Genomic DNA, 15,370 nt, shown 5'->3' with positions numbered 1-15,370 from the left:
CCAGAGAGATGAAATCCCCCTCCCTGCTTCCCAGGTCCTGGAGAAAACCAGCAGCACCCAGCACAGCAGGAGTTAACATCCAGCTGGTGCCTGTATCCTGCCCGTCCCAGCACCAGGCTTATCAAATTGCATGTACGAGGCATCACATGCACTGAGCACCAGAAAGGCCCTGGCAAGCCAAGAAACAAGTTTGGGCTTTAACTCTGCAACTCCCAGCCTCGCTCAGCCAAACCCACGACCTCCGTCACCCCGCTGATGGGCTGGGACTTCTTAAAAAAAAAAAAGATTAAAAAAATCACATCCGGCCACCAATCCTGAGGCAACGAGTAGAGCAGGAGTCCTCCCCCTGCCGCTGCTGAATGCCGCAGGGGAAAACAGGACAGTCCCCAGTGTCACAACCCATCCCCTCTGACACAACCCACTGCTGCCGGCCAAAGCAAACAAGCAGCTCTGTCCCTCTGCTCATCACCACACTGGTGGCCCAGCACCAAGTGTGACAGCCGGGCCAATGCTGATTGTGTGCCCCGGGCAAAGCTGAAACCAAGACGCTGGCAGCGGTGTGGATGTGCCATAAGCACGGGTGCTTTGGCAGCAAAGATGCCAGGAAGCAGGACCTGGCACGGCACAGCTCGGGGCTGGGGGGGTGATGGATGTCAGCGTGAGTGGTCCCCAGCGTGGTGTGACCTTTATCAGCCACAGGCAATGCCAGCTCCTGGCTGTCCTTCCCCCTGCCCAGGCTGGCTGTGCCCCTGCTCACCGGGACACTGCTGAAGGAGCCTGCAGCTGACCGGGCAGGTGGCCACTGCTTGGGAGGAGGAGGAGAAGGAGGAGGCTGCCTGCAGCCGCTGCCCGCGGGACCAGCAGGGAGCCCCGCCACTCTTCTTCTACACGAAACCAGAGCAAAACAGCAACACCTGCTTCCCACGCCGTAGTTATCTGCACACCCGGGAGGGACCAGCCGAGACACCCCCGGACGTGCCGGTAAGCTCCCGGCTCGCCAGGCACCCCGTGTCCATGAGCTCCTTCAGCAGAGCCACCCCCAGATCCTGCTCCCCCTGCCCGGCACGGCAGCACCAGCCCTTGGTTCCGCATCGTGAGTGAAACTATGACTAACCGAGTTATCAGATCCTGGGGAAGGCTGAGCTCCTCGGCTCGGGGCGGGGGCTCCGGACGCAGGGTCTGCCGCAGGCACGCAGCCACACACAACCTTGAGGTTAACCCCATCCTTCGGACCCCGACACCCGACTTACGTGCTCCGGCGGGCAGGGAGCACACCTGGAGTGTGCAGCGGGTGGGCTGGAAGGACACGGCTCTCAGGGCACTTCAAAGCCCCCCCGGGCACGGCAGCCCGCGGCAAAGCGCTGCGAGTGCTCCGCTCACACCCTCCCCACGCATTTCGCTTTCGCTCCCTCGCAGCAGCCGGAGACAGAGAAGAAAGCAAAGCCGGTTCCTTAAATCCTGGGGGCGAGAGGATTTCAGAGCCATGGGCGGCCGGCAGCGGCGAGCAAACGGGCACCGAGGCTGGAAAGCAGGTCACAGGCGGCAGACTCCTGACCCCGATGGCAGAAGTTGGTGGGAACACATGCTCCGGCCCCAGCGCTCTTCCCTTTGGAGCGAACAGCGTTCTCCGCTCTCCTCCCGCTCGCTCTCCGGAGCGTTCCAGCCGGCTGCAGCCGCGCTTGTTAAGGTGGATGCAAGCGCCGCCAGTATTTTCTCCCCTACCTCATCTCCTTGCTCAGCAGCTCGGGGCTATAGGGAGACTGTGCAGTTTCAGGAGATGCCCGACGTTGCCAAGAAATAATAATAATTAAAAAAAAAAAAAAAAAAAAAAAAAAAAAGCCAGGAGAAAAGCGAAGGGGCGGGAGCGCGGCAGCTCCGCTCCTGCCAGCCCGGGGACGGGGAGCCGGTGCCGTCGGTATGTGGCGGAGCAGCGAGCAAGCTCTAATCTGTTCCTCTGGCTGACCCGGGGCTCGTTGCATCTGAATGTGACCTCTAGACAGAGCATTAATAACGAACGTGGCGCTGACCCAAGCTGACAAGGGGTGCGGCGCTTGGCACCCGCTCCCGCCCTCCCTCGCTCACTTTCTGTCTCCCTCGCTCTCGGCTGAATGTCAGCGGCAGGGGGAGGGATCCAGGAAAACAAAGCTTGGCTAATAGTTTTCCCCGCTCTCAAGTGGAATCAAAGGCGCTTTTCTTTGGGGACGTGCGCGCCGGCGAGCCCAGTGTCGCACCGACGGGCTGCCCTGGCGCCCCAGGACACCTCGGTCCTGCAGCTGCTGCCCTGGCACAGGAGGGACGGAGAAGAGGTTTGGCACCGGTGTCACCATGGGCAGACAGGGACCTCTATTCCCTACAGCAAGTGGAAGGAAGAGGAGCTCGTAGTGTGCTCAGCATCTCGGGGAACTGAGAAGAAAGCCGGAGGGGCAGCGCGGCAGGGGAGCTGTCGGATCGCTCCCCCTCGGCTCTCTGCAGCTGGGGGTTTTAACCAGAGGCATTCCAAGGCTCTCTGGCACTGCTGCCCGGCTCCACCCTGGGCTTGGTGAGGGCGGAGAGAGCCCGTAAAAGGGTCCCTTAATGGGAGCTCACGTGGATGAACAGACCAAGGTTATAGGGGAAAAACGAAGTGATATCATTCCCTACGCCCGACGGTGCCTGGTATGATCCTTCAGTACCTCTTGTGCCCACACACCCTCTTGGGAGCGAACATGGAGACAGTTCTGGCTACGGCACAGCCAAAATGTGCCGCAATCCTATTCTGGAGAAAGACCAGCCCTGTGGAGTCAGCGACACCACCCAAGGCATCCCGAAAGCGTGGTGTGCATTGCTTCCCTGCACTAACCTCGGGCTGGTTTGCAGAGGCTCAGACAAGGTGAGTAACTTCTCCAGGGCCACGGATCAGTGGGTGGCAGAGCCAGGTGCACGCCAGGCTCCTGGTGCTGTGCCAAGGGAAGCAGTGGGGACGGTGGGGGTGAGCCCACATCGCTGCAGGCACTGGGATGCTGCTGGAGAGACCATGGCACAGGCAGCTGGCTCGGTGTGCTCTTGTTACCAAGGTGGGTGATGCCCTTCCTTCCTTCCTTCCTTCAGGTGATGCTGGCACCTGCCGTGCTCCCAGTGGACCTATCACAAGCACGCCTCTGATGTGTCCCACAGCTACAAGGGAACTTGCAGCTGAACTTCCCAGCACCCTCCACACCCATCACGCCACTTCTCTGCAGGGAGGCAGTGTCACCAATCGAGGTGACAGCAAGGAGTTGGGACCCCAGACCAGCTCAGCTCTTGTGCCATATCCTTTCCCTGCTGGCCCTGGCTTGGGACCCTCAGCTCCCAGGTCTCCCCTTTGGAACAGGTAATTCCTGTACCACTGCATCCACCTGCTGCAAAACCTTGAGACCCGATCACAGACCTGCCTGGTTTTACTACTCCTGCCACAGCCTTTCCTTTTTTGTTGTGTCCTATCCTTTGACACCAGGGGACAGAAGTCCCCCTCAGGATGCCTGCTCCTGGACATTTGCCATCCCCTCTGGTCCAGCATGGCAGTGAGTACACGTGGAGCAAACACTGCTGGCAGGCCCAGCTCTCTTCTTTCACCTGGTTCAGATACTATTCCCGCTCCCTTATTGTTGAAAAAATAATACTCAAAATTAAAATGTAGGCAGCAAATTATAGTAATTACCCAGCAGTTCCTCCTGACAAGCCTTTTGTATTCCATTCACTGACACTCACTAAGCAAATCCTCGCAGTTTGCTCCTACACACTCGAGAAACATTCAGCCAATGGTGGCACAAAGTGCAGCTCTGGGGGCACGGTGGGCACCAGAACCACAAGCACAGTCCTGGGGGTAACACCTTGGCTGAAAGGCAGCCAAGCACCACCCTAGGATGGCAGGGATAGGACTGCAGTCAACCACAGCCTCACTCAGGGCCAAGTGTGGCTAATTTACATCTGACAGTTGTGCCCTCATGGCACCCAATGTGCCCCATCCTGATAATTTCTACCCCGTTGCTTTGTACAGAGTTCACAACAAACAGCAGGCACACACGGCTGTGGACACTGGGATGGCCAGGCTGGGCTCTCCTTGCTGCCCTTGCACCCTGCCAGGATAGAGAACACCTGAGTGGGAGACCCCAAGGCACATCCCACCCCAAGGCCACCCAGAAGGACAACGTGCAGTGACGGGCATGGGCTGCAAACCAGTTTCTCCAGCCCACTTTTACCACTATCAGCAGGTTTTTACAGTTGTAAATACCTCTGATGGGAGAAGGGAAGGCTCCAACATGAGCTCAGGGGAGACAAAAGGAGGAAGGCATGGAGCTCTCAGCTCCCCAGCATCACCCAGCCAGCTCCTGCATTGCAAAGGTGATGCAAGGTGGCTGACTTGAGTTTCATGAACAGAATGGGATTGGGGAAAAATGGTTCAGGTCAGTCCAAAACTCAAATGAATTGTTGGCAGTACTGAAAATAAGCGCTCGAAAGAATGCCTTCGGTATCCAAGGGAATATTTTATATCTACCCAAAAGGAACTGAATACGAGTTTCCATGGGTTATTTAACTCTCTGTCATCAGTATTTACATTTGTGCCTAACCCTCCTCTGCCTGATCACACTGACTCCATCCCGTGGCCTCAGCATGAAGGACAAAGAGCCTGAGGACAAGGAGCACAGAGCCTGGGCAAGGCAGGGAGGACCTCAGCAAGAACCTGCCACTTGCAGCCGCCTCTGTTCAAAGAACAAAACCACTTGTTAGACACCACGGGAAAACCCCAGGCTGGGCGAGAACAGGTACCAGACTTTAAAGACTAACAAAGGTCATGTCGAAACCTCCCGGTTCATCGAGTTCAGCTCCAGGGCGGTTGCGGCCTCCCTGAAGCTCTGGCATTAGTGGTGACACTTGGTGGAGGGGCTGGAGGGGACAATAAACCCACCCACTGCTGAGGCTGGTGCTCACAGACCCCCTTCCAGCCTACCTTGAACTCCTGCCTGCGAGGGCTCATCCAGCAGGTCCCCCCAGGCAGGAACTGCCTCAACATTGCCTTTTAAGGAGCAGCCTCATCCTGCTGCTGAATGCCTCTGCACCCTGCCCAGCAGCAAAGCAGTGGGTGCTGCCTGCTCCCCAGCTTGGGAAGGGAAGGGGGAAATCCTGGAGCAACTCCTGCTTTAAGGATTACAGCCGTGGCACAAGGAGATAATATCAGAAAAACACGTTCCTCCATTGTTATCCCAACCTCTGCACATTTTGACAGACTACTGAATCGAAGTTTATTGCATAATGGAAGTGTCATTAACCAAGAACTTTCCTCTTGCTGGGTTTTTGTTCCCCTATTTAAGTTTAGTAACACGGTACTCCCCTTCACCGTCTCCCCTGGCAGACACAATCCTGCCTTCTCCTGATGGAAACTCCCTGTGCAGCTGTGTGACTGTGGAGGAGAGCAGGCAGCTCTGCTGTCTCTCTGTCCCAGGGCTGTTTTCTCTCATCTCCCTGAACACAAACGACATGGAGTTTCATGCCACACACAGGAAACCCAGGGGTGGGCAGCAGCGTTGGGCTGATCTCCTAGTTGCCAAGGGCTAGGAGCAGAGATCACCAACTGTCCCCATCTGCCAAAACACCCTGGGGTGGTAGGGCTGACTTTCCCTGGGACTCACATCTTTAGCAGCCAGCTATGGGCTCTTACTGGTACCAGTATGGAGGAGGGTGCCTTGGGTGGCCGAGTCCTTATGTGCCTGTGTCTCTGAGCCCAGCCTGAGCTGGCCACCACCCCCTCTGCCCCTGCCCAGCCATGCTGGCAGCAGCTCTGCCACCGCCCCCTCCAGGCTCTGAGGTTACCTCCGGAGTTTCACAGTTGCTGTGAGTCGGAAACCCCCACCACCAAGGTCCCTGGAAATGCCAGACACAGCCAGTTCGAAGCATTAGAGAGGCTGCTTCCTGGCAGAGGGGAATTTGGCTTTTCTGTAGAAGTCTGGTGTTGCAATCTCAGTTTCCCAGGTTGTAACGAAGGGAGAAACAATCAGCCATTGGGCTTTGCACCAGCAAATCTCCCTGCCTCCTCCTGGCCCCTGGGCTGGAATAGTGCTACATGCTCCCACGCTTCATCCTTCCTTCACACAGGCTTTGGCAGCTGGTGTTGAGACTCCTTAAGCGCACCTCCAGCATCCAGCATAAAACAAGAGGCGCTTTTTAACAACCAGATGCTGATCTCCAAAATAAAGCAGTGCTCAGAAAAGATCCCTCCAATGACCCTCCCCTGCCAGCATCTGCTCACCCCATTACCTGGCCCCCGGCCAGTTTGCTTGATTAAAGTCTATCTATTAAGTTTTGTGACTACAGAGAGCCCCGTTCAGCAATGCACAGGATTGGCACTGGGTTGTAAAAGAGGGTTGGAACAGCTTAAAGGCGAGCGAGCCAAACACTTTGGGATATTCACAGGCAAAGTAATCCAAGTCCACAGCTCCCATCGGCACCTGGGCAGCCGGTGCTCCAGAACGTGTAATCACCATCCCAGCAGCAGGTGCATTTTCCAAGCTGAGCCGAACCTGCTAACACGCCTATTTGCCTTTGCCATCCCCGAACGGCTCTCATTTCCATTTTAATTTCCCATTTACAATCCTCTCCGGGCCAGGAGAGTCGGCAGCAACGCGAGCGGGATGCACGGGCTGGGGACGTGAGCTCGACAGCCCATCAACAGGACGTGACTTTGGCAAAAAATTAAAGCAGTGAAAGAGCTGGCGCAGGAGCGGCACGAGGAGGGGAAGTGGCAAGAAGGGCTCTGCTACACTCAGCACTTTTTAAAAACGGTCTCAGCAAAGGCTCTGAATCAGCTCCAGGATGTAAAGTCACCCCACGATGCCCGCAGCCCTGGCTCTTGAGAGCTCCCCAACACGTGCCTGTGGAGTGCTGGGGTTCACCGTCCTCCCCCTGAATCCCACAGCTGTGAACACAGGCAGGCACACTCTCTGTGTGCCTGGAACAGATCACACCGAGGCCATAAAGCTCCAAAGAGTGGGGTAAAACTACACCCCCCATGCTACAGGCACCAGCAGCTCCAAAACTGCAACGGTGTCTTCCCCGTCTCCTACAGCAAACTCCTGTGGGACACGCATGGCTCCAGCCACAGCCCAGGCATCCCTGGTGTTGGCACAGCTCCCGGGGCTGGGGAAGCTGAGCACACTCCCTGCACCATTCCCTGCCTTCTGCACACAAACCAACAGCAGGACAGGCAGGATCCAGCCCCACAGCTCAGGACCCACCACACTGCACCAAAGCCAGCAGTCAGATGCTTTCCATCGCCAATTGCTGGGTTAGCTCCAGCACAGCCGATAAAAGAAAGAAAATGAGTGTCTCACCCTTTTTAGCCGTCTCCATCTCCTCTTCGGTCCAGCGAGAGCTTTCATTCATTTCCAGGGAAGCTGGGAGGGGAGAAGGAAAGAGAGCAGTCAGCTGTGAGCAGGAGCCAGCAAGCCCAGCGAGCTCAGAGGAGGTGTCCCAACACCCAGACCCTTTCCCATGCCCTGTTCCCTGGAGGCATGACAAAACCCCGTGCAGTGCAGAAGTGCTCCCACAAGAAAGGCTGTCATGGTGGGGGCTCGTGAGGCTTTTCCACGCCACAGTACCCCATGTACAACATCCCCTCGGGATGCACCTCAATGGTGCAAAACCACTTGAGAGTGTCAGAATTCCTGCTGATTGTGCCACGCACCCTGGCCCAACAACAGGTACCTAAGATGGAGCTGGCTGTGGCTGTGTGCTTTGGAGGAGGCAGACACAGGGTGGGACCGCCAGAGACGGAGAAACAGCGTCACCTCAGTGGTGACTTTGGCCGAGTGCATCTGTCAGGGGTGTTGGCCGTGTGACCGCGGGCTTCCTCTGTGCCATCACTGGACAACACCTCCGAGCCACTCCAGCAGCACTGGGGCCTGTCTGGAGCAGTGCCCATGGAAGATGACATGCTGCTCCAGCCAGGAGGCTGACAGGGGTGTCAGCATCTGATGCTGCCTCTCTCCCCAACTCCAAGCAGGTGCTGGGGACACCGAGGTCCTGCATAAAGCCTTCACTATGCACCAGTCCTGCTGGCAGCCTGGCACAGAGCAAACCCTACAATAACAAACTGGGGTGTGAGTCAGAGACAAAAAACAACTCGGTAAGGAAACAGATTTCCGGCTCAGGCTGCCAAGGGGTTATTACTCTAAACAACAGGCAAAGCATTATTTCAACAGTGATGAGAGATGTTTTGACAGTGTCCTTTCAAAATGGAAAACAGGCTGATAGGTTCAGGATAAAGAATACAGGCAAGGAGAGAAGGAAGGCTCTTCCAAGAAGCTCTACAAGAAGCTGAGACCCTGTGGGAGGGCAGCGTGGGTTCCAGCGCCAGCAGCACTGGGCAGAAGAATCTCCTTCAGAGCCGGCTGAGCACGACTGCAGGTGTCACCTCCCGGAAGACAGCACAGGTCACTGCCTCCCCCAGCACCGTGTCGCCCCTGGGACACCAGCCAGGAGGGAGGGAAATCGATACCTCACCGCTTCCCCCTGGCAGCAGGCAGAGCCGGGGCCACAAGGCTCGTTTACGTAAAAGCGAGCGTCCCCAACGCTGTGCAGGCCCTTGGCTCAGCTGGTGATGGCTGTTATTGTATGGCACAGAAATGTCACAGGAATGGCCCGTTTGGTTTGATTAATGGCATCGCCTGAGGTTGCACAGTTATGAAACAGATGCCTATGGGGAGCTCCGGCACGCTGCAGTTAAACCACAATATGGTTTTGTGCTGTTTTTTAATGTTCAATTGGTATTTAAAATGCAATAACTTTCTTAGCCAACCTAAATTAAAACGCTATTGGAGAGACATAAAGTGAAATCAATTGCTCAGATATGTCACTGGAATTGATCCATTCCTTTTTCCCAATTTAACACGGTCTAAAGGCTTTCCTCTGTGTTCGCAGTGAAGTTTATCAAGGACTCTGAGATACCAGGATAAAAAAAAAAACCCATCTAAGTTACTGGCATTATCTGCTGCTTCTCTGCAGCACTGCTGAACAAGTTGGAGGGAGAGAGCAGGGCTCTGTTGTGCTGGGGACTATTTATATCGCCTGTATGAAAACAGAGCGCTCGCAATCAAGGCTTCAGCCAGTTGTCAGCAGAGAACAGGGAGGCGAAACACCTCCGCGTGATTTATAGCACATGGAACAGCACAGGCAAGAAACTGCAGAGCAAGGGAACCGAGAGGAGTCACCCTGCTTTTATTTTTACCTGCCTTAGGTAGCACAGCAGTAATTTTGTACTTTGACAGAGTAGAAAATATAGGAAAATCAGCCAAATTCCTCGATTCATTGGATTCTCTAAGTCAATACATGAGCTCGCTCCCTAGGGTGGCAACTACTGATGCTGCAAATGCCAGAGGCAGATGTGCCCAGTGTGAGGCTGTGGATACTGCCATGAATTCCCATCTAGCCCAAGGCCAGCATGGCAGAGTGGCACTGCTATGGGCCAGGCTGTGGGCTGATGCAGTGCCTGGATGCCACGGTACAGGCAACACCCTTTGCTGCATCAGGCATGGATGGAAATGGACCAGCACAATGCCCAAGGCCAAGGAGGAGCAGATCCCACAGGCTACAGCTGCTCAGACAAATTTGAAAACAGAGCAGGTAGGAGAAGTGGCAGAGACTCAGGCAAGCCTGGGAGGGCAGAGCAGAGTCCCGTGCAGAGGTCAAGGGGACTGGGAAGCTGGGGTAGCCACAAAGGGAACCAGCTCCAAGTGCAGGAGGGACATAAGCCTTGCCAAAGCACTGCTAAAACAGAAGGCTTCCCTTTTTGTCTTTTGCAACACTTTCCCTCTAAGGCCATAAAACCCATTAACACTCAGCCAGGAAAGCCCAGACTTGCAAATGTCCCAACTTATCCTAGCGAACCACGCTGAGCAATCCACGTGATAGAGAGAAACATCACTGCTACTCGCCAGTAAGACGGATTTCACAAAGAAAACTCCCTCTTCTGCGAGCGGGGAGCAGAGCAGGGTGATTCCCATCCCAGCACAATAGATACCCCAACAACCCAGCCCAGGGCAGGGTCCCCACGTCCCCTGCCACCTACCCAGCTCTGCACTCTGCTGTGGCGTGGCTGCCTCCTCGTTGTTGGCCTCGTTGGCCATGGAGCGGGTGATGCGGCCCTTGCGCCGGCCCTGGCTGTTGGCGGTTTTGCGACCTTTGGAGGTGACCGTTTCTTTCTCATCGTTGTCTTCTCCGGATGTGTCGTCGTTCTTGTCCCTGCAAAAACAAGGAGAGAAGGAAAAAAAAAAAAAGTTGTTTGGTTGGTCCGATTTTTAGGTCAAGCAATTATTTCTCTGCACGTGTTTGGGGGCTTTTTCTTTTTGTTGTTGGTTTTTTAGGGGGGCAGGTCTGCAGGTTTTTTGCAGACGCAGGCTCTTTTCCTGGCTGGGATTGGCGGTGGGGTGATTTGTGGTGGGGTTTTCTTTCTGCAGCTGGCTGCAGCTCCACCACCAAGTGCACGCAGAGACCTGACAGAGACAGGTTTAATACCAGACCATTCAAATTCATCCCTGCCTCCTCCTCATTTATCTTCCTGAAAGGGACCTGCTGGTAAATGTCTTTGCAGCCTAGATATAATGAAGCCAGATGTTCTTTTAAACCAAGTATTAAGCCCATTACAGATAGCGAGCGGTCTGCGTGCCAACCTTCCCCTGCCACGGCGCTGATGCTCGGTGTGAGGGAGGCAGGGCTGGCTGGAGCTCTTCATCTGGGAGTGCTCACGTTGACATCAATAACACTAAAGGTGAAGTGCCGCGCTCCGCTGCGCCCGGATTGCTCCTCCAGCTCCCAGAGGCTCTTGTAACAACAAAACAAGCTGGAGGATCACAGGAGCTTTGCAGATTGATTGGGTTGATATTAAAAAAAAAAAAAAAACAACCCATATCGTGTTGCTTTCCCAGTTTGGGAGCAGCGGGGAAGAGGAATGAGGAGGAGGATCTGCCTTTCCCTCCCTGCAGAGGAGGTGAGGTGGGCACACACAGGGTCAGGTAGCCCTGGACTATGCTGCATCCCATCATCACATTCCACCACTGCAGCCCCAGCCCACTGAAGCCAGGGAAGGAGGGCTGTCCTTACTTTGTCAGTTCTTCTTTGTCATTTTCTGCTTCCTGCTTGTCTTCCTCCTTCTCTCCCTCCTTCTCTTTTTCTTTCTCTTTTTCATCTTTCTCTTCTTGGCTGCTCCGGGGCATTTGCTGCTGCTGCAAAACAAAGGACGTAAAATAAACCAAGCCCTGAGCGCTGAGGCGGACACAGGGCAGCACCTGGGCCAACCCAAACAACTGCTGTGAAACAATGCTGGGGGCCAGTGGCCAAGAGGAAAGAGCTGCAGGCAGAGGGTGTAGAGGCCACAGGGGCCCTAAGCTTTCCAGGGAGATCAGAGGTAGTTCAGGATCAGGCACGGCACTGCACTCTGGCTCCTGTTCCAGGCAGTGGGACAGCCCCAGCTGCTCCCCTGGGATCAGGCAACAAGCAAATACCCGATGTAGGGGTAAGGCAGGGAGGTGAGAACTATCTTCCTGTTCTGGCTTGGCCACATAGGTGGTGATTTGCATCCAGTGGATGCATTTTGCTGGAGCATGAAGGAGACAGGGCACCAGTGACACCCCGAGGCTCGGCAATATCAACGCTTCTGATCTTTTTCCCAAGCATCTGACACGGCCCACGGGGAGTGTTTGTGGCTCTGTATCACCAAGCAGGGAAGGTGCCCTCTCTGCCCTCTCTTTACCACCTGGCACGTTCAGCTGTGAGCCCAACCACCCCAATGCTGCTGCTGCTCAGGCTGAAGGCAGCGTGGTACCCCAGGGAGGGACACAGTGATTATTATAGTTCTGGATTTTGTTTCAACAGCTGCAGGAAGAAGGTTGCTGTGGAGGCCTGGTTCCCCTGACCTCCCTTCCCTCTGGTGACCAGCAAACGAGAGGCATTGAATAAAGAAGTAGAAATTAGAGACGGAAATGATTTATTAAACCATCCTGCTCCTGGCTAATGCAAGGCTGCTTGCTCCAGGAAACCCACCCAGGCTCACCCGGCCCCTGCCCAGCCTGCAGGGCTTCCACCACCCCTTGGGAAAGGCTTTGGTGATGTAATGGGGAGCAAAATTGCCTTAAAACGGATTTATCAGCAGAAGGTGGCTGGTCTGGCTGGCATGCAGCCATACAGCAAGTACAGATGAGGTGTCCTCACATCCCTTGAGCCAGCAGGACTGGCCTGATCCCACTCTGCAGAACTGGGAGGCTGCTTCAAACATGGGCATCCTGCAGCAGCAGCAGCACTGGGTGCAAGCAGAGCTCTTTCACCCCATGGGCTGGTGCTAAAATCAGAAGCGTGGAGCTGTTAAATGAAGCAGTTTAACGAGAAAACTGCTGATTCTTTCAGGTCCTGGTTGAACAAAAATCCTTAAAACTCAGGCACAGCCATCAGTGAAACCCCACAGACTTTCAGTTCCTCCTTGCACAGGGGAAGGCAGCTGTGCCATCAGGATGCTGGCACGCTTGGCCAGCCCCTGGAGCACCTCTGCACACGTGCAGAACACAACTGTAATGCATCAGCTCACACTCCAGCTGCTCCAGGAATTGCTCCGTGGGATGCAAGGCTGGGAGGTCCCAGGGGAGAGGGAGTCAGGAACAGTTGGGATGAGCACTCAGTTGCTTAGGATTTCCAAAGCCCACAGATCACTAAGGCTTGGGGAACAGGCTGTCTCATGCAGTAAGTGGCCAAAGAAGTGTCATCCCCAGTGTACTGGGCACTGCCCTTGTCAGCCCCCAGGCTGGGGGAGCAGGAGGAGGGCACTGGACAAACTGGAACAGAACGTGGGGAAGCTGCACTGGCTGCAGAGGAGCAAAGGGCATCCATCATGTGCATTTCCCCAGCACTGCTCTGAACTCTCTGACTCTGAGTCACTCCATGGTGAACCCTGAGTGTTGAGTTCAGTCCGGACAGACACTCTGAGGTGTGAGGTGAGGGCTGTGACCTCCAAGGGCTGGGCAGGCACCAGGACAGGCTCTGTCCCAGCCCTGGCCATCACCATCTATCTGCATTCCCCTCACCAAGGGCTTTGGCAAGGGAGGGGAGCTCATGGGAGGTTCACAGTATTTCTACCACCCAGTTACAAGTATTTTCTTTTGAGGGACGGGGGAAACCCTGCATGCCAGAGATTACAGCTCTCCTTCAGATTTAAACCCAGCTATGACTGCACAAGTACCTGCCCCAGCTTCAGGCTGGAGTGAGTGTCCAAGAAAGGTTCAGCATCATCTTATCCTGTCCCTACACTTGGCTGAACTAGGGGGCTGCCAGCCAGAGCAGCCATTGCAGCTTTTCCCCAGAGGAACAGGCTGGAATGGCAGCGATGCCAAGGAGCTCCCTGTAGCAGCCTGCAAATACAGGAGGCAGGAAGGCAGGGAGAGATGAGAGTGGCCTTTGTGGCTCATGCAGCAACACAGGTGCTTCCCTGCAGAGGCACCTACAAAGCTTTGGCATGATCAGGATGGCCAAACCCCACTGGGTTGGCTTCAGTGGGCCACTGCACATCCCTCTCCTCCTGAACGTTTCAAGCCCAGCCTGCAGGACACCAAGCTAAGGTTTCTCCCAGTGCAGAGGCACATCTCAATCCAAGGTTGCCCTCTAGTGATTGCCCTGCTCTGGCCACAGCTGGGTGCCCAATGCCAGAAGTGAGAGCCAGGTGGGATAAGCACCCACCCAGCAGGACAGACAGGACAGGTCTCACCTGTCAGCCAGGTGAGATACTTAAAATGGGCAGCATCATCACCATGAGGCCATGGTGGGAAAACTGACCCAGCTCCACCTAAGGCTGCGCTCATGTCTTCATCTAAGGAAAGGCTCCCAGCCAAATGCTGATCTGAACCCTGGCAAGCCCACAGTGATGGCTTATCTCCTGTACTAGAGCTTGGCTGCACAGCAGGGCACCTACCAAACACCCCAGGAAACGCCTCTGCTCATGAATATCCCCCTCACATCACACCCAGGGGTCCATGCTGGGCTGGAAGCTGTGGGGCTGGCACTGAGCACCCAGCCCTGAGTGCCCCAGGGTGCTGAACGAAACCATTCCAGAGCTCAGCTACAAATGGCACAACAGACGGGACCATCCACCACGGCAGCTGCCCCAGCCCACCCACGCTATGTGCTCAGACTGGCATCGGGGCCGGGCCATGCCATGGCACAGTGGCAGGAAGGCACGGCCGGGAACCCCGAGCTGGCCAGTCCCCCCTCCCGGCGCGCTGCCCCCGCGGTGTGTGCGGAGGCTATTCTTAGTGCTGGACACGGACCAGCTCTGCATGATTCAAGGGACGGGACGCCATCCCAAAGCGTGACGGGCCAGGAAATGCTTCCCCAATTACCAGCTGATGTTTCCCTGTGATTCACACCGCCCCGGCTAGAGGCGGACTGGCAGGTGGGTCAGCCCTTAGCGGACACGCCAAAGGCTGCCACCAAAACTGCTCAGCTCCCGGCAGGCTCAAACCTCTCTCCACCTACATCTCTGCCATCCTGGCGATGAGGCACTCCACCTGCCAGAGGTGAACCAGGTACGTGCTCCCCACCTTGCACAAGAGGGCGAAGGGATGTGCCCGAGGCCAGGGAAGATGCCTGTGGCAGAGGGCAGGGCTGTCCCTCCCTCCCAGGTCAGACGCTCTAACCCCGGACCGCCCTTCCTCCTCCTCAGCATCGCTCCTGCTTGTTTTTGCTGCCGACGCATCCTGTTTATTTAAAAAGGCCCCAGGACAAAAATCGGACATGGGACGCGTGAGCGATCCTGCCCGGAGTCCGGGGGGACAGGCGGCCTCCTCCGCAGCTCCGTAATGACAAACACCTGCTCACCTCTGCCCCAAAGTCCCGGCGGGCCCGGAGCAGCTGGAGCGGCGCAGAGCGCTGCCAGCTCTCCCGGGAACGCCGCGTTCCCGGAGCCGGGCCCCGCCGCAGGCACACACGGGCTCCCGGCCGGGCTGGCACGGCTCGCCCTGCCTGCCCAGCTCCTCTGGGCACTCCGCGAGGAGCTCTGCTATCATAAAGCTTCGTCTCCAAGCTCACTTTGGGAGCGCAGCGGCCCCCAGGTAGGAGCCGGGCACGGGAAGGCTGAGCCGGCTGAGAGAGGAGCGACTCCTGACAGCGGGACCCGCTGCGAGAGAGCCCTGGCGAGGAAGAGGTGCAGCTCCTCCCACTCTGTTTACTTCCTCTGCCGAGGCACTGCCTGCTTCTGGAAGCGGGACGGGAGGGCAGCAGGAGGTGGGGGAAGCAGCTCCCCACCTTTGCCCTCCCCAGCCCCGCCGGAGCCTGTGGCACAGAGACGCTGAAACCAGCCAGACACCCCTTGGCAGCCGGCAGC

General features: G+C 56.2%; 1 protein-coding gene and 1 long non-coding RNA gene across 3 annotated transcripts in view; one reads left to right on the top strand and one right to left on the bottom strand.

Moving 5' to 3' along the window:
* The window catches only part of NCOR2 (nuclear receptor corepressor 2), a 224,543-nt gene that overhangs the window by 46,634 nt on the left and 162,539 nt on the right, over nt 1–15,370 (bottom strand). For both annotated transcript variants that reach the window (XM_088176263.1, XM_088176264.1), the window contains exons 15-17: nt 11,110–11,231; nt 10,079–10,251; nt 7,344–7,406 (exon numbers count right to left, since the gene is read on the bottom strand). In XM_088176263.1, coding sequence (XP_088032389.1) covers nt 7,344–7,406; nt 10,079–10,251; nt 11,110–11,231 — 358 coding nt within the window. The remainder of the gene's footprint in view (nt 1–7,343; nt 7,407–10,078; nt 10,252–11,109; nt 11,232–15,370) is intronic.
* Nucleotides 1,850–5,291, top strand: LOC148221619 (uncharacterized). The gene is made up of 2 exons (XR_015807700.1): nt 1,850–2,869; nt 3,088–5,291. It is a non-coding gene; the product is annotated as an uncharacterized LOC148221619 (long non-coding RNA).

The sequence above is a fragment of the Sturnus vulgaris genome, chromosome 19 (assembly GCF_052056855.1).
Source record: "Sturnus vulgaris isolate bStuVul1 chromosome 19, bStuVul1.hap1, whole genome shotgun sequence".
In the NCBI taxonomy this organism is placed as follows: Eukaryota; Metazoa; Chordata; class Aves; order Passeriformes; family Sturnidae; genus Sturnus; species Sturnus vulgaris.
This window is presented reverse-complemented; position numbering and strand designations above follow the sequence as displayed.